Raw genomic sequence first — 24,725 nt, 5'->3', positions numbered from 1 at the left:
ATGTATAGATAATAAACTCATGAAAGGAAAAAAAATTTGATATATTAATTTACCAGGTGCAACTAAACTCCGTTAAACGGACTACATTATTTTAAAGACAGCTGAGTAAATTAGGCATTGCACTCCCACGACTGATCTGCAGGGTGACATTTGCTCTACCCACCCTTTCTATGGGATGTGCACAATCAACTGGGAAAAAACTCCCTTCAGATGTCCTACATTGATCCAGAGATGAAAAATAAAGAAAACACCTGGAACCTAAGTGTACTCTTGAGAAGGAATTAGTTTAATCATGGACACCTTCTTAATGAAATGAGTTATTTCTTCTATAAAAATCTCACATTTCATCTGTATTTCTTATACTGCACAGAAAAACAAGAAATAAAAATTTAAAGCAGCATTGCATATATGTAAGGCCACTGTTGTGCTAGTATGGGCTTCCCCTCACAGTTTAGAATTAAGCTGTGAAAGCATCTTCTCGAGCTTTATTGCTAGTGCCATGTTTCCTTTAATCCTTAATTTTCCAGACATGAAGGCCAGAGTTGGCTTTAGTTTACCTAAAAAGAAGAAACAGAACTATCAGAATACCAAATGAATCGGAAAAAGCCTTTGCACAGGAGAACATAAACCCACCACAGTGAAGCCTTAGCATCTATACTCCTACCAAGTCCTCCAGATAAAAGCAGCGCACATTGAGGAAACACTGCTCAGACGTGCAGAGCACAAGCCCAACATACTGACTGGATTCTTTCTGAAGACGCACTGGCTGCTAAATATCAGTGCCTGGTTGTTAAAAGCAGTGTAACCTTTGGCACTCCTCCTGTTCACAGGACACAGGAGTACAGAAAAATCCAAGCAGTTCTTGCCTGTACTTTCCCTTGAGCCACAAAATGCTGAAAGCTCCTCCAATCCCAGATCACAAATCCAGCAGCCAGCAGAGGCTTTTCTGGGCCTGGTACCTGCGTCCCTTGGCAAGGCCTTTGTCCCTCACCTGTGAACATTTTCACAAAGTCGGCACTCGACATGCTCATAACCACGTCAGCTGTCACTGGGGGCTTTCCGAAGCCGGCGTTCCCACCCTTGCTCTTCAGGTCAATGTACCAAGTGCCTCCACCGTCGCCTGGACGGAGTGAAGAGAGGTGAGGAGGCAGCAAAGGGAGCCAAGCCCTCGATCTCCGCAGCCCCGGCACGGCCCAGCCCCGTGGCCATTCCACTGCAGCGAGTGCTCGGCAAGGAGTCACCTCCCTGGGACAACCCGAGCACCACGGGCCGGGGCCAGGGCCAGGAGAGCCCAGAGGCTGCGCTGGGCTCACTGAGCCACTGGCAGCTGGCGCTTCTGCCGTGCCCCGAGAGCACGTGGCTGTGCCACCCCAGCCCTGTCGGTGCCACACCAGACCTGACTACGCCACACCAACCCTGACTGTGCCACCCCAGCCCTGTGTGTGCCACTCCAGATGTCTGTGCCACACCACCCCTGGCTGTGCCACACCACCCCTGGCTGTGCCACACCACCCCTGGCTGTGCCACCCCAGCTCTGGCTGTGCCACCTCAGCCCTGTGTGTGCCACACCAGCCTTGTCGGTGCCACCTCAGCTCTGGCTGTGCCACCCCAGCCCTCTGGGCTGGCAGCATCGGGACAGAGGCAGCACGAGGGGCAGCAGCTCCCAGCCCCTGCTCGAGCGGCCCGGAGCAGGAGCGGCACACAGAACGGGAGAGCAGCTGCTCTGCTTTGGGACCAGCTCTTTGAAAAAAAAGTGTTGCTCTTTGAAAACACCCCGTGCCTTCTGCTAGGCTGGGCTGCACAAGGATGGGCTTACCAGACAGCTCAAACTGGAAGACACCCTGGGTGCTTCTCACATATTCTTCAGTCATTGCCCCTTGAATAAGTCGGAATGTCTCTGCAACAGGACCCGATGGTTCGGCTGCAGCAGATTCTGTCTTAACCTTGGCTCCATCGGCTCCTTCCTGCTGGATTCCGCTTAATTTCTTTTCCTCTTTGAATGCTTGAGCCAATAAATTAATTCTTCTAACGTGTAAATAATTTTACTGCTTTTGTTCCCAACTTTCTGAACTCTCTAAACACGGACTAAGGGTCTAGAAAGGAGACATTGTTTATTCTGCCTGAGATCCAAGGATTAAAACGTGGAAGAATCGATACATCGAAATCCACACAAACTTGCCGATCTAATACATAGTTGCCCCCCGTCTAGTTGCTTAACTCGTGCAATCCTATGCACTACATGCCAGTGCACTTTCACAGGCCTCTTCGGGGGTCTCTAGCGGTCCCTGGTGGTCATTTGGGGAGATGCCCCCTGTTCAGTTTCCAGCAAAGTTCTGTTCAGGACGTGCAGAACCTCAGACTGGGTGTCAAAGAAGATGTCATCTTCTCAGACAATTGCCAGGCACGTCATAAAATACAAAAGCTTTCCATAAACATTGAGCAACATCTGCTTAACCCACTTGATAGCATCTTTTTACGTTTAAAAGAAGGGTTAAAGGGGAGAATGATACCATCAACTTACAACTGGATCAGAGATCAAAGAAAGGGACAGGGACAGCGAATTCTTCAAGACTCACAGCTTAAAATCCAGAGAATTCTACTTAAAATACAGAGAATTCTGTTTAAACACATCAACCTGATGAGCATTTTACTTTATCACACTGAACATGCACATTTAACAATAAAAGAAAGCTTTTGTAAATTACAAAGCCAATCAAGTTGAGCAGTCCCTTAAAATGCTGTTCAAAGTCTCTTAGGAGTCTTCAACATCAAAAAATACTCAGGGCAGTTCTGTCAGTCCCTAGAAAATAACCTGCACTGGGAGCTCAAGGAACCAACACCATCTGTCCCTGGCAGAGTGGTCCTAGTATGACTGCTCAAGGAGTATTTCCAATAGAAAGGAATACTTCCAAGTTTGCCTTGTCTGCCCTGGCCTTATCCCTATTTTGATACTCCTGTAAAACCACTTCAGCATTCTTAGTTGCCTTTCAACTTGACAAACAAAAATTCTGAAAAGGCAAAAGCAATGCTTTTCTTAAAAAATCCTAAAACATTTCACATTTCATCTAAGAGACCGTAGATCATGCCAATTTCATCTAGGATTCAAGACAGACTAGTTATGATATAATTTAGCAAGACTGGTTATATGACTCTCCTGAAAAATGTGCTATTTTCCATTTGATGTCTTTTTCCAGTAATATTCACCTGTGACCTTTACTACAAAAAAGGATTTTTCAAACTAAAGTACTGATTATAAACCATGAATGTTTCAAAGTTATGTGGTAGGCAACATCATTTCACTAGCTTTAAATACAGACGCTCTGCAGACACTTCCATAAATCTCACTCTCCAAAAGAGAAAAGGGTTTTTTGCAAACAGCTTGAATAATGTCCAAAGTCTTGTAAGAAGAACCAAATCAATCCACTTGAAATCCAGAGGGCAATTATTATCACCAGAATTGATCAACTTGTATATACAGTGGCTTTTCTACATCATTCTATCTTCTCTGCTACCATCAAAACTAGAAACCTTTCAAAGCTGCAAAGAAAAAAAGTTTGAAGTTGAGAAACCATGTCTTTTGCTGGTATGTAGTAAAAAAAGAAATATGTATGAGTTGAGAAATTCCAACCACTTTAATTATTATAATTTAATATATCGATGTAATTATTTTGTTACTAAGAAATTTAAAAAATGAGAAAAATTCACCTCAACTTTTCTTCACACCCCTTATTTACTTCTAATAAATTCTTACATTTTTCAAATTTGGGAATTTCTTTAGCTAGTAGTATACTCATGAGTGTCCTTAACAGTTTTTAGATATGCAGAGATTATTTAATAAGCCAATCAAATAGTAGTGAGCTTAAAGTGAGTATTTTTAATATAATGGTTCTTCTGCTAAAAATCAACTCATTAATATGTTGAAATAACAGCAATATTCCCTATCATGCACATGGAAAAACAATATCATGCAGACCATGGGAAGGGATTACCAGTGAGCTATGCCCCACAGATCATGTACAGTGTACAATCTTGCACAAGTGATTTTCCTCAGTTTAACTCCCTTAATATTTTCCCAGGGCTGCCCTGAGCCGCAGCAGCGTGTGCAGAGCACTGAGTGCAGGGCAGCGGGGGCAGCAGGGCCCTTGAGCCACTGGAAAGGATCATGGGCACAATGCCCACACTAAAGGAGCAGCTCCTGGAAGAGCAGGGCGCTGCACGTTCTCCTTCCAGCAGCTGCCGGGTCGGGAGCTAGTTCCAGGTGGATGCTGCATTTGGGAGAGCAGAGGGGTGTCGTTCCCCTGCCCCCCAGGACCCTGGGGTTTTCTGCAGTGTAGAGGGCAGAGCACTGGACTGCAAACACAGATGCTCAACCCACGGTAAACCCGCGCTCGCCTGCTCAGCACCCGGAGTGAGGGAGGGTGAGCTGTGGGGCTACTGCGCTGGCACTGGGAGCATTGCTGAACCCCAGCGCTTGAGCCTTCCACCTTCTGTAGTCTGTTCAAATGCTTTCTGCCCCTCATGATAAAAAAAACCAAAAACCTTCCAGGAGGTCAACTGACCCTCCTGATACAGAAAAAAAGTCTTATAGCTCAAGTTCCCCTATTACATACTGGGGGGAAAAAGCAACAAAACAAACAATCGAGGTGAAGATGCCTGAACCATGATGACCAGGGATTTGTCCTGCAGGTCCTTGTGAATATGGCTGAAAGTGGCAGCTCTACACACAGACACGATGGCTCACTTCCATGGAGGACACTGCAGTCACAAGGCTAATGGTCTGTGCATGCAGCTGTGGCAATCATGCCGTGCCTTGGTCATTCGGGCTGAGTAGCTGGAGGGAGAATGAAGGAAAAGCATGTCTGAAGATCTCAGCAATGCACTATTATTTCCCTCTGCGTGGAATGTCAACCCTGGGAAAGCAGGTGATATGGAAGGTGTTAGAGTAACAAAGAATTCAGACAGCCCTTGACCCCTTTAGCCTGCTCATGCCTCAGTCATGCAGGAATCTGCTGCCTTGTGACACTGTGAACTGCAGTGAAATTAACCAACAACCAAGTATACTTATACATAGACTAGTCCATCTGCTCAGGGCTCACTTTGATTTCTGCTGAAGTCAGTAAAACCACCTGTCTCAATTCCTCCAGCAAGTTCACACCTACCAGGTGATTGATTTCCCCTTCTGCCATCAGCTCCCCATGAAACCTGAAGCCCTCTCAGCATGCTGCACAGATCCTCTGTGAGAGCTGAAAGGGGAAAGACAAGCCAAAGGTGGAACCTGGTGGGAGGTTTTCCAACCACAGTAACAGGTGGTCAGCATGGCAAGGATGGGAGGAGGTCAGAGTCTTGCTTAGGCAGCAGAAGAAGGATGAGGAAAAGTTACACGTGTAGGGCATGGAGGCAAGGGCTGACCTTGCAGTTATTCTGAAATAAGAGGTACTAGGGGAAAGGATGAAGGAGAGACTAGGTGTGGCTAGGCGAACAAGGACAGAGGATTCTACTGCAGGCTTTCTAATAAACAGGGAATCACAGAATCATTAGAGTTGGAAAGGACCTTTGGAGATTATCTACTTCAACCACCCTGTTAAGGCACGGTGACCTAGAGATGACACAGCCTCCATTGACAGACCGTTCCCGTGCTCTCCACCCTCAACATAAAGTTCTTCATCATGTTTCAGTTTCAGGAATTATTGTGGTTTAGTTTATGGCCACTGCTCCTTATTCTGTCTCTGGACACCACTGAGAAGAGTCTGGAACCATGGCCTCGGCATACACCTTAGATATATTTATGTGCATTAAGGAGATCTCCTCTTGGTCATCCCTGGAGTGAACAAGCCCAGCTCTCGCAGTGTGCCCTCCCCAGAAGAGAAATACTCCAGGGCCCAAATCATCTTGGGGCTTCTCTGCTTGACTGACTCCAGTAACTCCTTGTCTCTCTTGTCCTGAGGAGCCCTGAACTGGACACAACACTCCAGAAGACGGCAAAGAGGCAAAGCTCCAGTGATTTGAGTAGAACTGGCAAGAGACCAAAGCATAATTTCACGCACACGGGGAAGGAAAGGACGCGGAAAGCCTTCCAGTTCCACCCTTCATCCCGCGTAGGCCCGTTTCCAGTCTCAGGTTAGCTCGCGTCCCCGAGCCCACCAGCCCCGCCACGCTGTGTCCACAGCCCCAGGCACGGCGGCGGGGCGGCGGCGGGAGCGGGAGCAGCTCCGGGGTCAGCCCCGGGAGCAGTCCCGGCCCCGGCCCCGCCCTGAGCGGACGCGGCGGCTGCGCAGCGGAGCGGCCCCGGCCCGGCCCGACCCCGCCCTGCCCCGGCCCGCCGCCATGCTGCCCAACACCGGGTAAGGTGTCCCCGCCGCGCCGGGGCCGCGCCGCGCCGCCGCCCAGGGCTCTCGGGGCCGCCGGGGCTGCGCCGCACACCCCTGAGCGCTGTCGCACTGCGGTCTGGCGGCCGGCCGAGGACGGGGGGCTGTAGCGGGGGACACCCGTGTCCCTGCGGGGCCGGGCCGCCGAGGGGCCCCGGGCAGCCCGGGACGAGCGCTTCGGGTCGTGCACTTGAACGGGGCCTTTTGCGAGGGAAATGGTTATTGGAGGAGTTCAGTGTAAATTAGGCACTGTATCAATAATTTCATGTGGAACATTTATATTAAAGTACAGTTACTTATTATTATTGTTACTATTGTTGTTGATAATGATATTTTTGTTATTAATGTTATTTTTGTTGTTATTATTTTGTAGTATTATAGTCGTCTACTACTGTCTTACCTGGCAGTCAAATTTTCTTCCGGCACAAGATCTTAATTTAGAGGTATTTTCTGCCTTTTGCCTTCTGGTTTCAGAGGCCAACATTGCTAACAGCTGGGCAGATAAGTTATTATTTGTTACTGTGTGTTATAAATAGGATTATTATATCCTAACATCTGTGTAAGCTGTTAAAACTGTCCCTTTTAACACTGAAGGTCTTTATTGGCAGTCATTGTGGGAAAGGAACCAATCTTAATGTTTTTCAAGACTGTAGGGCACAGATGTTAATTTGATGTTTTCTGTCTTATTAGCAGAATTGAACTCTGATGGAAGTGATGCAGATGTGACCTTTGCAATACAGGCCATAAGAAATTTTAGCCAGGCAGATATGCTTTATAAACTTTAAACTATTGGGCTGCCAAGTGAATTAAGAAATAAATCCTTTGTCTTGCGAATATGACTAACCAACCACCACACTCTGAGCCTGACCAACCACCCAGTTTTTGTATCTGTCAGGTTGCACATGCATCCAGATCATAGCATCAGGTCTTAAATATGAGGCAAAAATATTACAGCAGTGTTGAAAGACTTGCATTCACCCACTCTGCTGGGCAAAGGGCAAAGGGCCTGCTTTTCCTGCCAGTGTAGCAGAAGTATGTGAGCTTTTGGTGCCCCAATAATTTTGCCCTGGTAATGTTTCTAATTCCTTATTTGTGTCCTGTCTTTGCACCCACTCTCTGAATGATGCTTTTGCTTGGAATATGAGTCACAAGTCCCCTGCATAGCCCTGCTAGTCTCCTGGTACACCTTCTTGTCTTCCTGTGTAGACCACTCCAGCCCCAGGCAGGGCTTAAAGCCCCTATCAGCTTTTCTTTGCTGTTTTCTTCTCCAGAGCTGCTTCCTGCTGGAACCCATTTACTTCTTCCACGACTAAAGTGAATTGTGCTGACCTCATACTGGTTGGTTGAAGGTGGACACTAGGTTCCAGCCTTTCTTACTTAGTTTTGTGTTTTGACTGTTATATTCCAGAGTTGAACTTTGCTCATTGTTCATGAGACTGAACTCATGGCAATAGTTTTTTGTGGTTCACTCTTCTGTTTAGATATTTTTCTTCCTGTGCCTTTCTGAGTTTCTTAACATTTTGCAGATAAAAGCTGTTTGAAATGGCACCTTCAGGACATGGTTGACTTTCTGAGATCCTGTAGATGCTCAGCCTTGCCTCTTCAGGAAGAAGAAGAGGCTTCCCCCCTTTCTGCCCCATTCCAATTTTCTGCCTTTTGAAAGCGAACATTCTCCTAGAGAGCATTTAAGAGATAGATGTGCTCATATTAGAGGGGAAAAAAAAACCACATCTGAAAGCATAGGGGGAAAAACAATGAAAATGAGAAAATTAGAAAACTGATGGAAGCTCAGAGCGTAAGCTTTGGTAGGATTTGTGATGTGATGTTTGTGATGCAAGCAAAAAGTGAAGTCTCTGTTGCACATAGTTTATATGAATTCTTCAACTGAGGTTAAAAACCTGAACCTCCTGAGTTTTGCTACAGTGTTACATAAAACAACATGAGCTTTATGGAGAGCACCGAAAAACACATTCCTTCATATGGAAAACCTGTTTGGTAAAAGGCTTTATCATTGAATATGTTTGTGGAGTTGATATTTTTCTTTCCAAAAATTCAGTGATACTGTGTTAGCCAGGCATCCTTCTTAGGCTTTAAAACTTATTAGTTTCTCTAAGTTGATTGGACCTATTTATTTGGAGGACCCGTTGGACTACATGCAGTTACTGGGAAGCTGTTGAGTGTAGAAGATTTAAGAGAAGAATTTCCATTTCTGAAAATAAAGCTTTTGACATTTGCATATGGCATTGTGGTTCCAGATTTGGTACTTTATACCACGTTGAGACATCAGAGATTTGCCTAGATGTATTGTCTTGTTGGAAACTAGCATTTTGTTTTTATAAATTCCTCCTCTTCCATTGTTGCGGAACACAGCACCTCTGTTGTAAAACAGTATGTTGGATCTTTTTGCAGAAAGGGAGAAAAGTAACAGGGTGGCCTGTGTAACCTTCTTTATAGTGTTTGCAAACTTCGAGTGTGATCTTGCATTGGTGATACTTTCTGTAGCAGTGCCATTCCTTTTGTATTCTCCAGGCTATTTTCGTAGTAAAAGGATGAAGGCATTTTTCTGGTTGGGAGACTGTCCTAATTACATTTGCCCTAGGAGTCTGATAAAAGTCAAATGATTAACTGCTTTATTCTTCTCTTTTTTACTGTGCACTCACCCCTTCACCTTTAGGAAATTGGCAGGATGCACTCTCTTCATCACAGGTGCAAGCCGGGGCATTGGCAAGGCCATTGCTTTGAAAGCTGCCAAGGATGGTGCCAACGTTGTGATAGCTGCCAAGACAGCTGAGCCCCATCCTACTCTTCCAGGGACTATTTATACTGCTGCAGAAGAAAGTAAGTTGTAACAAATGAAGGTGCTGGGCTGGGTTTATAGCCATTTATTACCATACCTGAGTAGAAAAATGCATGGACTCTTAGTTCTAGTTCACCTTCACTAAAATAAGCTTAGTGCTTCTCTTTCCTCCCAAGAATGCTGTAATGTTCCTGTAATGAGTATGCGTGTGTGTATATAAATGTAAAAACACTATGCTACTTGAGATGTATGAAATAAACATTCACAGTTTTAAGATTTGGTTTTGGCCTCCGTGTTCCTCATAAAACGAGTTAAAAGATCACAATTCGAGTGTGTGATTTTCAGTGGTGTCCTGAAGCATGTAATTGCCTGAGAGATTCTCAGAAGGTTCATATTAGTTGCTCCATCTGTGCAAATTTTTAAGTGTTTAATTTTTCAATTGTGCAGTTGAAGCAGCTGGAGGAAAGGCTTTGCCATGTATTGTTAATGTGAGGGAAGAACAGCAAATCATTAATGCTGTGGAGAAAGCTGTGAAGACTTTTGGAGGTAAGTTAAGGTGTGGGGGAAGGCAGGCATCAACAGGCAGATTGTTCAAACAAAAAGAAAAAAAAGCCTGCCTGCCTTACTGGTGTATTTTTTGTTTTGTTTTTTTTTTTTTCATTAAATGCTAATCTGAAATGGCTTACTTTAAAACCAGGGATTGATATTTTGGTGAATAATGCAAGCGCCATCTCTTTGACGGGCACTTTGGAAACAACAACGAAGAAGGTCAATCTTATGATGGATGTCAATGTACGAGGAACCTATCTTACGTAAGTGCTGGGAGAAGGAAGCAGAGCCATTGTAACAGAATGTTATTTCAGTTTTTCTGAGAAATTCTGTAGCTGGTCATCTTGCTGCCCTAGAATCTGTGTGCAGATATTCTGCATGTGCTCACAGGAGATTGCTCAGTTATTGGTCAACTGATTTGAATTAATATTTCCAAGAATTATTTGCAAGTTGGAGTAAACAGAAAACTTATTACTGCACTCATTAAATGTTCACAAGCTCCTCCATACATATAGGAAGAAAAAAGTAATTTTTTTCAAATGAAGCTCCAGCTTGGCTTTGTTAAATGCTGATGCTCTTTCATTTCAAGCAAAATGACTCAATTTTTGTATACATCAAGTCAATATCTTACTTGTCAGCGTTCTTCTCATAAGACTCTTTCTCATGTTTAGAAATGTTGTGTAACTCACCATACTTAAAAGAGAAATGTTAAAGATGTAATTTAATGATTCAAAGTGTTCTCCACCTACTTTCTGCTTATCAATTCTGTTATTTATTTAAATGAACCTACCAAGATTTGATTTCACAATTCCCAGGGTCCTTATTTTGCACATATTTGGAGGTAGATTTAGAAAGTTGAATCATCATTGCATTTCAGGATGTCATTTAAAGCACCATCTTAAAATGAAGACTTTGATTTTTACAGGGTTTATTAAAAAAACCCCGTAGGATGATGGAGATTCTCTAAATTCAGATGTTGTTTGGTGTGATCAGAGAGGTTTGTATCGAAGTATTACCACAGAATTATAGAATAGTTTGGGTTAGAAGGTGCCTTTAAAGGTCACCTAGTCCAGTCCTCCAATCTAGAATAGGATGATTGTCATTCTCCTTTGTGCAGGTCAGTCTGGCTGCCAGCTCTTTAGAAATTGCTGAATGGATTCAACTGTATTGCTGTGGCAATGGACAATTCTTAAATTATTTTTGGTCCTATTCTGCCTTGGAAAGATTAAAATCAGGTGCTGCAAGTGGAAGAGCGTAATAAAAAGCAGTGCCACTCAAGGGAATGGTCTTTGTCATTGCCTTTGTAATTCTCAGTTGAGAAAACATGTTGATTTTGATTGTAATTTGTAGAGACCTACTTCCAGTTTAATGTTCAGAAAATTACAGTGGCTTACAAAAAATGGTGTGGATTTTTTGCCTGTGTAGAGGCAGTGTTAGGAGATGCCTTGTCTTACAGAGTATACTTGTATATATGACATAGAATCATGGAATTGTTAAATCATGGAATGGATTGGGCTGGACAAGAGCTTAAAACATTGTCTTCTTCCAAGCCACCCCACAAGCAGAGACATCTCCCACAGACCAAGTTGCTCAGAGCCCATCCAGCTGGCCTTGAACACTTCAATGGGTGGAGAATCTACAATTTCTTAGGCAACCTCTTCCAGTGCCTTACAACTCTCAGAGTAAAAAATTTCTTCCTGATATCTAATCTTAACGTGTCCTATTTCAATTTAGAGCCATTCCCCCCCTTGTTCTCTCACTCCATGCCGTTATGGAAAGTCCCTCCCCACCTCCTTGTAGCCCCCTTACGTGCTAGAAAGCTTCAGTAAGGTGACCCCAGAGTTTCTCTTCCCCAGACAGAATAATTCTCAGCCTGTCCTTGCAGGAGAGCTGTTCCATCCCTCTAATCAACTTGGTGGTCTTCTCTGGAGTTATCTCCAAAATCCAGTGTCCTTCCTTTGGGGACCTCAGAGCTGAATGCAGTGTTCCAGGTGGGGTCTCACCAGAGCAGAGCAGAGGGGCAGAATCCCCTCCCTTCCCTGCTGCCCACACTGCTTTGGATGCAGCCCAGGACGTGTTTGGTTTTCTGGGCTGGGAGTGCTCATGGCTGGGTCATGCCCAGCCTTTCATCCACCAGCATCCCACAGTCTTCCAACAGGGCTGCTTTCAATGTGTTCATTCCCCAGCCTGTGTTGATATTGGGAGTGTCCTGACCACATGCAGCACCTTGTACTTGGTCATGTTAAACCTCAGGAGATTCCCACAGGCTCAGTTCTCAAACATGTGCAGGTCCCTCTAAATGGCATCCTGGCCTTCGGGTGTGTCAACAGCCCCACTCAGTTTGGGATCATCTGCAAATTTGCTGAGGGTGCATTTGATCCCTTTGTCTGTATCATTGATGGAGACATGGAATAACACTGGTCCCAGTACCAGCCTGTGGGAGACACCACTTGTTGGTGATGTCCATCAGGACTCTGAGCCATTGATCGCTGCCCTCTGGATGCCAGTGTCCAAGCAATTCTTTATCCCCACTGAACAGTCTGCCCATCAAATCTTCTCTGTCCACATTAGATAGAAGGATGTTATAAGGAACTTACTCTAAAGCTGTACGCGCTAAATGGCACTTGTAGTGCTACCCTTGTGCACTGGTGTAGTCCTTCCATCATAGAAAGCCATTTGGTTTATCAGGGAGGACATGCCCTTGATGAAGACCTTCTGACTGTCCCAAATCACCTCCCTGTCTTAGGATCACCTCCCAGTTATAGGAGAATCTGTTCCATGATCTTCCCAGGCATGAAGGTGAGGTTGGTAGTTCCTGGGATTCTCCTGTCCACCCTTTTTAAACATTGCTATGTCTCCTTTTTCTAGACACCTTGGTCTTTACTTGATTCCACAGTTTTTCAAATATGGAGAGTGGCTTGGCACCTACATCAACCTTAGGACTCTTAGGACTCTGAAATGCATGTCATCAGGCCCCATGGACATGACTGTGTCCAGGTTCCTCAGATGGTGAGACACTTGATCTTCACTTAAAATAGGAAGAACTTTGCTCCCCCAATCCCTGTCCTGCTCTCCATCCACTTAAGAGGTGTAGGAAGAGAAATTGCCATTAAAGACCGAGGCAGAAAAAGCTGTCTCTCACCCTTCTTGTCATCAGTTGTTACCAGTTTTCCAGCCTTGCTTATCCTGGGGTACGTGTGTATACACTTTCTTTGCCTTCTTTTTATGGCTGATAGATCTATCGAAGCCTTACTTGTTATTCTTTGCATCCCTTATAGAGTTCAGCTCCAGCTTTGCTTGGGCTTTCCTCACCCCAAACCTATACAACAAGTCCGTGTCAATATATTTTCCTAGGATACTTTTCCCTCCTTCCACTAGCTATGTGTTTGTTTCTTGTCCTTTAGTTTGACAAGCAGTTCTTGTACTCCTCCATGCCACACTCTTGCCTTCCTTGCCAATTTCTTGTGCCATCACTGTTTATCACTAGCTCTTGCCCTCTGTTGAAGTTGCCCTTAAAGATCTGCCGGTTCTATCCTGCTCTCTTGTTTCTGAGGGCAGCATTGCAAGGGTTCCTATTGACTGACTCCTTGAAGAACTGGAATTTTGCTCTTCTGAAGCTCAGGGCCCTGACTTTACTCTTTGCCTGACCCATTTCCCTCCAAACTGTGAGCTCCACCAGTGTGTGATTGCTGCAGTCCAGGCTGTCTCCCATCGTGGGGGCCTTGATTAGCTCACTTAGGTTTGTGACCATCAGGTTCAGTATGGCAGCCCTTTTGGTACAGTTATTTCCTGGGTTAAGGAGTTATGCTCCATTCATTCCAGGAATGTCCTTGATTGCCCACAGCTCACTCTGCTACTTTTTCCAGCAGACACTGGCGTGGCTAAAGTCTCCTACCCAAACAAGAGCCTTTGAGTGTGATCCTTCCTGTAGCTGGAGCCAGGTCTCATCAATAGGCTAGCCTTGGTCAGGGACCTGTAGTGGCACCAACCGTAAGGTTCCCTTTGTTGCCTCAGTCTCTGTTTCTTACCCACAGGCTTTTATCTGCTCATTGTTTTTCTTCTTCAGTTCACAGGTTGTTCTTCAGAGATGACTCATCACACTCAATCCATTTGGTGTAGAGAGCAACCTCTCTGTCTCTCATTCCTCCCCTGTTCTTTCTGAACAGGTTGTAGCCATCAATGGTTACAGTTAGGTCATGGGATTTATCCCACCAAGTTTCAATAATGGCAGCTAAGTTCCTTGGTTCCTATGTATTAAGAAATTGAGGCATCTGTTAGTGAACCTGCCACTGAAAAGTGTTGAGACCTCAGGACAGTTAAGGAGGTGGTAAATTATTTATACTTTACTGCTATGGTGATTTTGCTATGGAAGGTGTTGAAGCTGTTCCCTTTGTGACTGAAAGTATGTGTGGGTCCTGTTGGAATATATGATCATATTTTGTGATGTTTTCACCCTGTGAGGCTGGATTAAAAAGTCTCAAGCAGAGATCAAATATAAACTTGTACCCTAGTGCTAAAAGTGAAGTCAAAAGACAGTTTCTGTAAAATAGAAGTTCCAATTTGCAGAGATATATACATTCAAAGTAGAATTCTCTTACAAGAGAATAAGTTCTCAGTTTTCTTTGGAATATTTGTGATCGCATTCTGCCATGCAGTATTATCTCTTCAACATTGTTTTAAGAAAGAAATAGGTATGGGATCAGAAGATACTATTTTTATGACTAAATTATGCTCTGCACTGTTAATTTTGGTTGTTGTCTTGGAGTGTTTTGTTGCTCCTATCAGAACTGTTACAAGGAGATTATGGCTTCTGAGTATCTGGAAAATCAGACTTAGGTCAAGCTGATGCAGTGGTTGGAGAATGTAGTTCAGTTTGGAGGAATGAGTAATAGGCCTGATATAAGTGATCTGCAGCAGATGTTTTTTTGTTCTTTACCTCCGCTGGTACGAGAAGAGGTTTTGTCTTGGGCTGTTGTGAAGATACTGGTCTACTAGTATTTTTTTTGCTGTAATTATAGGTATTCTGTAAAATAAGAGGCGAGTGATATGTCTGAATCTATCTTACAGGTCTAAAGCATGCCTTCCCCACTTGAGGAAGAGTAAGAACCCCCATATCCTGAACCTTAGCCCACCTATGAATCTGAATCCCATGTGGTTCAAAAATCATTGCGGTGAGTAGCAGCCAGAGCCTTTGTTGCTATTTTGTGAGAAACGTGTAAGTACCTGATGAAGCGTGCAGTAGTGCCAGTGCAGAATGCCAGCTCTTGTATCTTTAGCACTACGTACAGACTGGCACCTAATGGTTCCTCAAAGCATTTTGTGCCTGACCTACAAGATATTGTTTTGTGGGAAAATGTAGGGCAGGCTTCAAGGCATCATCTGTCCTTCTTTTTTCAGGGTAAGTCTTTGCTTTTCTGTGGGAATTGTTAGGATTACATATTTTCTGCTCCAAATAAGACTAAAACCCAGAATTTGTTTTCTTACTGATTCTGCTTCATGGGTTTTTTACTATGGACAAGGCTCAATATTGTCTTTCATTATGTAAATTATTTTGAGGTGGAAAAAGTACTCCATGTTATCTTGAAGTTAGTGTTGCTCATTTTAAAACTGTAGAAGAACTTTCTGTTTTGGACACTTGTAATGTTAAACTCCAGCAAGTTCCAGTTCTTTCCCCAAGGAAGTTTCTCTTCTCAAAGTAGATAGGTAGCAAGGATATAGAATTCCTGTCCCCCACTTTTTTGGTATATAGGATACAAGTTTTGTCCTTAACAGCTAGTATGCCTTAGGCATTTCTACAAAAATTGATCACTCTTGTCAGTGTGCTGTGTATAAAAAAAGTGACAAAATCACCATGCACCTAGGCTTCAGCTTTATTTTTGGCAGAACATGTAGCTTTCATTTTGTTTGCAGTGAAAAGATGACAGACTACAGTTAGTATCTGCTGGAGGTGGCAGATAGAAGGGAGAGATTTTGACTGTAGGAAAGCAGTGTTTTTTCTTAAAGCCCTGAATCTTCCATGTGAACCAATTATCTGTTTTATCTTCCATTCATAATTTAAATTAGATTTTACGTAGAGTGTAACCTTTCTTGTTTTTTCACTTCTTCTCTTAGCTTATACCATTTCTAAATATGGGATGTCCATGTGTGTCTTGGGAATGGCAGAAGAATTTAGAGGAGAAGTTGCTGTCAATGCTTTATGGCCTAAAACAGGTATTTTTTAAAATATTGCTGAAATTCTGACTTTGTGTATTTTGTTTGCTAAAGCTTGTTTTGTTTGACACTGAATATAATTAAGACTTCTTCTGGAAAAGGTTAAAATGACTGAGCAGTTATTTTATGTATTATTTTTTCATCTTGCAGGGGTCCTGGTTTTCATTGCTAGTTTTCACTACACTACTGCCAATTTGATCTAAACCCATCTTCAGCTAGTTTGAAACCACACAGTTGGTTGAAGTGTGTGTGTAGTGTTTGGCTTGTCTGTTGTGCTTTTTCTGATTCACCCAGTGTTTTGGTTTGGTCAGAATCACAAAAATAATTGTGTGCTTTAATGAGTGGGTATTGAACATCTGTGTATGTAGTACTATTTAGAATTCCTTGCTAGTTAAACTGCGAGAGCTTACTGACAAGATAGATACTTCTGGACATGTGGAAATAATTTTTTAAAAGCCTTTTCCTAGAAATTTTGGCCCAGTGCAATTCTGTGAAGAGTTTTTCACAGAATCATCTAATTGCAAACTACAAGAAATTAAAGAGCTCTGTGAGGAAAATAGCTCAATGCTCCTATGTTTTACTAGCTTCAATTTCTTTTGTGTGGGTCAGTGAGGATAAGGACTTCTGTTTGAGGCTTGTCCAGCTGTTTGCCAAGGAGGCCAGTCTCTTTTTCCCAAGTCTTGTCTATGGGCAGAAATGATACTGGGTATTAAAATCAATATGAGACAGAGACTAATCCTGACCTTTAGTGGTGTAAGCCCAGTCATTGTGTTAGAAAACATTGCCACAGTGTTTATTTCCTTAGTGAGTGCAAGGAAGGAAGAAGGAAGAGGGGATAAAAGTATGAACCAAGATCCTCTTCTGAGGATGGTGCTCCAGTTTTCAGAAGTGTTTGTACACAGACACTTTTCAATATTTTCGTGTTAGGAATTGCAGGCGCCTTTTTACCTTTAGTGGGAACTAGAGCTCTCTCATCTTTTTTCTCTGAAGTGAGAAATATGAGAGAAGCTTAACTATTTCAGATAAAATCAGCCAAATCTCCTAGCTTGAATACAGTAGGTGATCAACAGTTAGACAATTAGCTTTTTCATTGGTCTCGATGCTTGCATCTTAAAAGCTTTCAGTAAATGGTTGCTTCATAGTTCTGCTCACTCTGTAAGTTCTACCCACAGAAATATTTTGGTAAGGGATTGACTTTTAAAATTATAATGATATTGCTATGATAATTATACCATCACAAAATTTTGATGACAATTAGGTCTTCATCTGTGGTGTACTGAATGCAAGTACATTAAGAATACTTAATATACTTAAGTTAATACTTAACTTAAGAATATGGATTGCTTTGTGGTGGAATCAAAGTTCACCTTTCAGGTTTCAAATATGTATTTTATTGTTTTATTTCTGAGGCAGTTAAAAGAAATATGCATTGGTTCCACCTACTTGCTTCTTGAGTGCCCCAGGCAAACCTCAGAAATTTTCAATGAAGGTTTCACAGTATCTGTGTCATCTGGAGCACAACCATGCAACCTGATTCTTGATCTTTAGCTCCCTAGATCCCACCCTCCATGTTTTTAAAATGACACTGCTAAGTGGGTTTTATATCTCCTCGGAATCCAGTAGGTGGGAATGGTTTCTCATTAACACAAGTGACCTTTTACCTACCTATTGTGTGGTTTTTGGTCGTTGACTGATTTAACAATATATATTGCCTATAAGAGTTAGGGACAGTAAAGGAATTAATTCAGAGTATCTAATTCACATAGACACATGATATGAAACTTCAGATAACCAATTTGACTTTTTTTTTTTTCATGAAAATGGTGTTACAAGATTACCTGTGTCTTTTAAGTTAACATATACATATGCTACATAGACACATTGTGTGGCTCTTCCACAGCTTTCTTATTCTGGATGTGCAGGAAAAAACATCCACTGCTGTTGTGGAAATGAGTCAGTGGCTTTATGGGTCCTGTTAACAGCTAAATAATTTTTTTCTGCAGAGACCAGCAGGTTATACTAGATATTTATTTTGCAACGTGGCTGTTTTCACCCACCCATCTGAATAATTTGACCTCTTCTTTTTTTCATGGCAAGGGAAAAATGAACCTGTGAGAATTTCTCCACCCCTTCCACAGTGGAAATTTTTTCAGAGGGGTGGCTAACTTTAGAAGCAGAAGTTACATTAAATCTTACATTGAATACTTGAATACATTATTTCTTTCTAGTTTTGGTTTATGCTGCAGCACTTCAAGTATCAGTAGTAGTTCCTGTGTCTCAGATGTGGTGGTGTTACAGAATGTCTATGATGGTATTAATAAAACTTCTATAAAGTCTGTCATTCTTAATGTGGAGAAGTTGGAAACCCAAATGAAATGCAGTTGTATCTTTATTTTAAGCATTACATTTCCACCGTGTCCTTGATAACATACCCATACCTGTTAAAGTAAGAGGAGAACACTGGGACCTGCTACTGGTTACAGGCTAATACTTGTTCCCCATAGGATCCTGCAGAACATGAGGCTTGGAAGTGCAGGAAGATTAAATTTACAGATAAAACTATATATATTCTAATAAGTGCTTCTTAAAATAAAGATTCCTCTATGTGAGATCCTGCAAAAAAAAAAAAAAAAAAGTCATTAAGGTTTTTATAAAATGTGCTCATTCAGTGATGCCTCCATGAAAACGGATGTGACATCAAGTATAAAAGAAGATCATAATATGTGAATTCTCTTCTACAGAAAAATGTGCTTTTGAAAGGTTTATCTTCCAAAAGTGAAAAAGTTAACTTCTTTATTATGGTCATCCAGAGAGGCAGTGTTACAGGCTTCCAGAGTATCTGAAATACAGTTGCAAAGTTCCTAATTTAAAAGCCCACTATCATCTCATACAAATGGGTTTACCCTCAGTGTTTGTATGGATGCCAGGATTAGTTCATTAATCTGATTCTTTACACACTTGAAGGTATGTTGGCAATAAGATACCAGAATTCTCCATTTATCTAAAAGTGAAAGAGGACACCTGTCAAAAGGGCAAGGGGCAGACCCATCACAGAGTGCAGAGGAATAATAGAGGTGTCCTGGGACAGAATGGGAAGTCTGTTGATGTGCATTAGAGGCAAACCCACATCACTTTAAATGAAATGAATGTAATAATGTGCAGCCAGACTACGAGGCAGTGCTGTTTGAAACCATTTTGCTTCAATCTATGCAGATAGGGTGACTGTGCTCAGAAGAATAATAGTTGACAGTAGCAGAGAAGTGACAGACCTGTGGGCCAAGAAAAGTGAGCAGCTTAATGAATCCTCAGAATAAATATATTTAAGTCAACAGAACTTGATACATTTCGTTATAGTATTTGACAGAAATAGTCTCTGAACTTTTGGTAGTTAATAAAAAAATAAACCTTGCAGGGCAGATACCACTTCAGAAGACCAAAAAATGGCAAATTATTGACTGTCTTAAAGATGAAAAAAAGACCTAGGTAGACCTACATGTATGTACTATATATCTATTTGTCAGGTTTTATTTTGACATATATTTATAGCAGTTCAATTGATTTGAAAAAAAAAAAAAAGCAGCTGAAATTGCTTAATGGTAAATGAAACCTAGAAGTTAATTCTCATCAGAGAAGACTAAAGTAATGAAGCTAACAGGGGCATCTACACACTTCTGCAGTCTCCAAGAGAACATTGGAACAGGAGCTCTCAGGCCAGTGCTGAAGACTTCTGTTCTTTTTCCCAGAATGTAAATAAATGATCCAACTCAGATACATGTGTCTTGCATGGTGCCTGTATCTTTTTCTATTTAAGGAACTGGGATCATTTCTGTGTCAAAATTGTGTGGAATGGAAGTGCTGAAAGGAAGACAGAAATTTGGTTTATCCTTCTGCTTACATGATCTTCTGGCCTGATACGTAGGAAAGAATTTGTGAATCTGTCTCAAAACTTGGGGTAGTGAGTTTTAAACAGCAGATAGGAGAAAACTAATGAAGCCGAACATATGAGGGAAAAGCAGTAAGTTGGCAAATATCAAAAGGTGCTACCAGACAGCCTTTCCATGGAATAGGATGAAAAAAATACGGAGTGGATACCTCAGCCTGGAAGAACAAATCACAAACTTAGACAGAACCTGCCACAATGTTAGTAGTTCCCATGGGAGAAACATAAAGAACACCAGTGGAATGGCACAGAAGTAATAGAATTGCTTAATAAAAGAATCAGAAGCCTAGGAGATGTGGATTTTATTCTTCTGTCTAACACAGGCTTTCTGTGGAATACTGAACAAGTAATATGGTATTTTTTATTTGGTATCTCTTTAACTTAGGAGAAACTCCTTAGTAGCTCTTGAGAGTTATCAAAAGACTAAAAATCAAGACTTTCAATGTGATAATCACCAAAGCTAATTCCTCTTTATAACTGATGTGTCATACCTTCACTTTGAGGAAAACTGTTGTCCTGTTAGGTTTTTCATATCCTGAACAACTGAGGGAAAACTGGTGGGCTGATAAATACGTAGAGAGATGTGAACGTCATAAAATGGCCTTTTTGATTCTTGTGATAGTTTCACTGAATTTTACTGTTGCTTGTAAAGCATTATTTGTTGGTTGGTAGTATTTTACAGCTTCTGTCTTCCTGGAGTTTCCTTTGGTCTGAAAGGGAAATAAAGTTTGTGTGCTTGTGAAAGAAATGAGAATTCCATGTCATCAGTGTTAAAGCTTTGTTTTCTTACCCTCCAAACTTTCTAGCCATACATACAGCTGCTATGGATATGCTGGGAGGAGCTGGAATAGAAAAACAGTGCAGGAAAACAGACATCCTGGCAGATGCTGCATATTGCATTTTGACAAAACCAAAAACTTTCACTGGGAACTTCATTATTGATGAAGTTCTGTTGAGAGAAGAAGGAGTTAAGGATTTTGATGTTTATGCAATTGCACCAGGTAAAAGAGATCTTTAAAGGTGAGCAGTAAGTTCAAGAAGGAGGGAAGGATATTAATACAGTTTTGTTTCCAGGGGTTCTTAAATTAGTTTATAAAAAATGTTGTTTTGCCTCAGCTTTGAGAACATGCCTTACTGGAAAGCCCTTATGGATCCACTGAGAGTTTAATATTTAAATGCCCATTAAATAGAATTAAGAAATTCTTTAATGAAAAGAAAACCTACCTGCACTATAGATGTTTATATTACTCTTTTAAAGATCAGGAGATAGATTTTTATGTTTTTCATTGGTGATGTTCTTAATTGAAACCTTACAGGCCTTCAAGGTCAGATTTTAAATGAACTAAACTTTAAAGATGTTATTTCATGCTATGTTTTTCCTTCAAATTTATTTATAAGCTGAGATACAGTACTACTTGACTGAAGTTTCGGATTAAATGGATTCCTACTATGCAAATCCAATTTACTTGTATTTATTACATTTTTCTTCCCTCTTAGGTCACACTCTGATGCCTGACTTCTTCTTAGATGTTGAAATTGACACTGCAGCTGTGAAGCAAGAAAGATATGGTAGGAAAAGCAATGTGTGTGCAAGTCCATAATTTCCACAATTAATTTCATTTCAGAATAATGAATGCCCTCTGTTTTTCTTTTGTCCACTATGAATTTGGACTCCACTCAAGCTTTTTAGCAAAAACAATTTTCTCATTTGGAGAGTACAATTTATGGAAGTAACTACGTAGTTAAAACTGGGGAAAAAATCATACCTCCAGCAGGACTTTCATGGTGTAAAGTCAGCATTATTTTGAAGAATTCTTTTTTTATCATCTGAGTTGTGGTAGTAGGGAGGTCACAGGTAAGTACTGCTGCAAAAAGAAATTAGATTGAAAACAGCATATTTTTTGCTGGAATATCTCCTTTGCCTTGCTCATTTATACAAAAGAATATGACATAAAGCCTCCATGGCTTCTTACATGAAATGTGCACAATTTACGCAATTAAAATAATTCTTGGATGAAATGTGGAGGTTTTTTTTAGAAATGTGTTGCTTTTGCCTTTTCAGAATTTTTGTTTGTCAAGTTGAAAGGCAAGAATGCTGAAGTGGATTTACAGGAGTATCAGAACAGGGATAAGGCCAGGGCAGAGGAGGCCAACTTGGAAGTATTCCTTTCTATTGGAAATACTCCTTGAGCAGTCATACTAGGACCACTCTGCCAGGGACAGATGGTATTGGTTCCTTGGGCTCCCAGTGCAGGTTATTTTCTAGGGACTGACAGAACTGCCCTGAGTATTTTTTGATACTGAAGACTCCTAAGAGACTTTGAACAGCATTTTAAGGGACTGCTCAACTTGATTGGCTTTGTAATTTACAAAAGCTTTCTTTTATTGTTAAATGTGCATGTTCATTGTGGTAAAGTAACACAGTGATCAATGCAGTAAATTGATTTCCACCCTAGAAGCCTTTGAGAAGAATTTATGAAAATATGCATGTTTTTTACAAGATAGACAAGATAGAATTATTTTGGGATGAGGGTGATAGCTATTAAAGACACTGAGTTTTTCTTTTAATGTTGGCAGGAGTAGGTTATGGATTACATTACAAAACAGTTGTGTGAGCATCTGTAATGAACTGTAAATAGTAAGAATTAGAATTTTACTGGAATTTTATTTTCACTTTTCATTTGATCTATCAGGAGTCAAAATTTATTGCAGAATTATGTTTAGCGATGTACACCTGTTCAATTTCCCAGTGGAGAAAGCATCCTTTGTCAGTGTAATACTGAAATGATAAAATAATAATTTTCCCTACTTTGAAACTTAAATCTTTTAAAATTGAGTTCTCTGCTTATGTTTCTACATTCATTTCAAAATTGGTTTGTATTTGAAAGATAAAAGTAATCTTTCTCATAGGTGCTGCCCAGGAGGAGAAGAAATTAAGCGGATCCCAGCAGGAAGGAGCCGATGGAGCCAAGGTTAAGACAGAATCTGCTGCAGCCGAACCATCGGGTCCTGTTGCAGAGACATTCCGACTTATTCAAGGGGCAATGACTGAAGAGTATGTGAGAAGCATCCAGGGTGTCTTCCAGTTTGAGCTGTCTGGTAAGCCCATCCTTGTGCAGCCCAGCCTAGCAGAAGGCACGGGGTGTTTTCAAAGAGCAACACTTTTTTTTCAAAGAGCTGGTCTCAAAGCAGAGCAGCTGCTCTCCCGTTCTGTGTGCCGCTCCTGCTCCGGGCCGCTCGAGCAGGGGCTGGGAGCTGCTGCCCCTCGTGCTGCCTCTGTCCCGATGCTGCCAGCCCAGAGGGCTGGGGTGGCACAGCCAGAGCTGGGGTGGCACAGCCAGGGGTGGTGTGGCACACACAGCTGGAGTGGCACAGACAGACAGGGCTGGGGTGGCACAGCCAGGGGTGGTGTGGCACAGCCAGGGGTGGTGTGGCACAGACAGCTGGAGTGGCACAGACAGACAGGGCTGGGGTGGCACAGCCAGGGCTGGGGTGGCACAGCCAAGACTAGTGTGGCACAGACAGCGCTTGGTGTGGCACAGGCAGCTTCGGTGGCACAGGCAGGAAGGGCTGGGGTGGCACAGCCACGTGCTCTCGGGGCACGGCAGAAGCGCCAGCTGCCAGTGGCTCAGTGAGCCCAGCGCAGCCTCTGGGCTCTCCTGGCCCTGGCCCCGGCCCGTGGTGCTCGGGTTGTCCCAGGGAGGTGACTCCTTGCCGAGCACTCGCTGCAGTGGAATGGCCACGGGGCTGGGCCGTGCCGGGGCTGCGGAGATCGAGGGCTTGGCTCCCTTTGCTGCCTCCTCACCTCTCTTCACTCCGTCCAGGCGACGGTGGAGGCACTTGGTACATTGACCTGAAGAGCAAGGGTGGGAACGCCGGCTTCGGAAAGCCCCCAGTGACAGCTGACGTGGTTATGAGCATGTCGAGTGCCGACTTTGTGAAAATGTTCACAGGTGAGGGACAAAGGCCTTGCCAAGGGACGCAGGTACCAGGCCCAGAAAAGCCTCTGCTGGCTGCTGGATTTGTGATCTGGGATTGGAGGAGCTTTCAGCATTTTGTGGCTCAAGGGAAAGTGCAGGCAAGAACTGCTTGGATTTTTCTGTACTCCTGTGTCCTGTGAACAGGAGGAGTGCCAAAGGTTACACTGCTTTTAACAACCAGGCACTGATATTTTAGCAGCCAGTGCGTCTTCAGAAAGAATCCAGTCAGTATGTTGGGCTTGTGCTCTGCACGTCTGAGCAGTGTTTCCTCAATGTGCGCTGCTTTTATCTGGAGGACTTGGTAGGAGTATAGATGCTAAGGCTTCACTGTGGTGGGTTTATGTTCTCCTGTGCAAAGGCTTTTTCCGATTCATTTGGTATTCTGATAGTTCTGTTTCTTCTTTTTAGGTAAACTAAAGCCAACTCTGGCCTTCATGTCTGGAAAATTAAGGATTAAAGGAAACATGGCACTAGCAATAAAGCTCGAGAAGATGCTTTCACAGCTTAATTCTAAACTGTGAGGGGAAGCCCATACTAGCACAACAGTGGCCTTACATATATGCAATGCTGCTTTAAATTTTTATTTCTTGTTTTTCTGTGCAGTATAAGAAATACAGATGAAATGTGAGATTTTTATAGAAGAAATAACTCATTTCATTAAGAAGGTGTCCATGATTAAACTAATTCCTTCTCAAGAGTACACTTAGGTTCCAGGTGTTTTCTTTATTTTTCATCTCTGGATCAATGTAGGACATCTGAAGGGAGTTTTTTCCCAGTTGATTGTGCACATCCCATAGAAAGGGTGGGTAGAGCAAATGTCACCCTGCAGATCAGTCGTGGGAGTGCAATGCCTAATTTACTCAGCTGTCTTTAAAATAATGTAG

The 24,725-nt window shown here is 42.4% G+C and overlaps 2 protein-coding genes across 3 annotated transcripts; one reads left to right on the top strand and one right to left on the bottom strand.

Annotated features, from left to right (window-relative positions):
* Nucleotides 1-265: 265 nt before the first annotated feature.
* On the bottom strand, nt 266-1,988 carry LOC306815067 (hydroxysteroid dehydrogenase-like protein 2). The gene is made up of 3 exons (XM_079331679.1): nt 1,817-1,988; nt 992-1,120; nt 266-557 (listed from the first exon to the last, which is right to left on the bottom strand). Exons 1-3 carry the CDS (start codon nt 1,869-1,871, stop codon nt 445-447), a joined length of 297 nt encoding a protein of 98 aa, XP_079187805.1. The 5' UTR covers nt 1,872-1,988; the 3' UTR covers nt 266-444.
* A 4,240-nt stretch (nt 1,989-6,228) lies between these two features.
* Nucleotides 6,229-24,541, top strand: HSDL2 (hydroxysteroid dehydrogenase like 2). 2 transcript variants are annotated; one of them, XM_079331656.1, is made up of 11 exons: nt 6,229-6,341; nt 9,040-9,203; nt 9,610-9,708; nt 9,860-9,974; nt 14,779-14,882; nt 15,823-15,921; nt 20,668-20,862; nt 21,359-21,430; nt 22,772-22,960; nt 23,686-23,814; nt 24,250-24,541. In XM_079331656.1, the coding sequence occupies exons 1-11, from the start codon at nt 6,325-6,327 to the stop codon at nt 24,360-24,362; spliced, it is 1,296 nt and encodes a 431-aa protein (XP_079187782.1). In that variant the 5' UTR covers nt 6,229-6,324; the 3' UTR covers nt 24,363-24,541. The 2 variants fall into 2 exon arrangements, with proteins under 2 accessions (XP_079187782.1, XP_079187783.1); XM_079331657.1 differs by having other exon boundaries at nt 21,359-21,444; nt 22,789-22,960.
* Nucleotides 24,542-24,725: the final 184 nt, after the last annotated feature.

The sequence above is a fragment of the Erithacus rubecula genome (genome assembly GCF_903797595.1).
Source record: "Erithacus rubecula genome assembly, contig: SUPER_Z_unloc_6, whole genome shotgun sequence".
NCBI classification, from domain to species: Eukaryota; Metazoa; Chordata; class Aves; order Passeriformes; family Muscicapidae; genus Erithacus; species Erithacus rubecula.
This window is presented reverse-complemented; position numbering and strand designations above follow the sequence as displayed.

Bases quoted from the DNA above. Each gene is read 5' to 3' on its own strand.
- LOC306815067 (XM_079331679.1), bottom strand. From the start codon at position 1,871: ATGACTGAAGAATATGTGAGAAGCACCCAGGGTGTCTTCCAGTTTGAG. The intron at 1,121-1,816 runs GTAAGCCCATCC...CACTCCGTCCAG, and splicing joins CTTCCAGTTTGAGCTGTCTG to GCGACGGTGGAGGCACTTGG. The intron at 558-991 runs GTGAGGGACAAA...TCTTCTTTTTAG, and splicing joins CTTTGTGAAAATGTTCACAG to GTAAACTAAAGCCAACTCTG.
- HSDL2 (XM_079331656.1), top strand. The intron at 9,709-9,859 runs GTAAGTTAAGGT...CTTTAAAACCAG, and splicing joins AGCTGTGAAGACTTTTGGAG to GGATTGATATTTTGGTGAAT. The intron at 23,815-24,249 runs GTGAGGGACAAA...TCTTCTTTTTAG, and splicing joins CTTTGTGAAAATGTTCACAG to GTAAACTAAAGCCAACTCTG.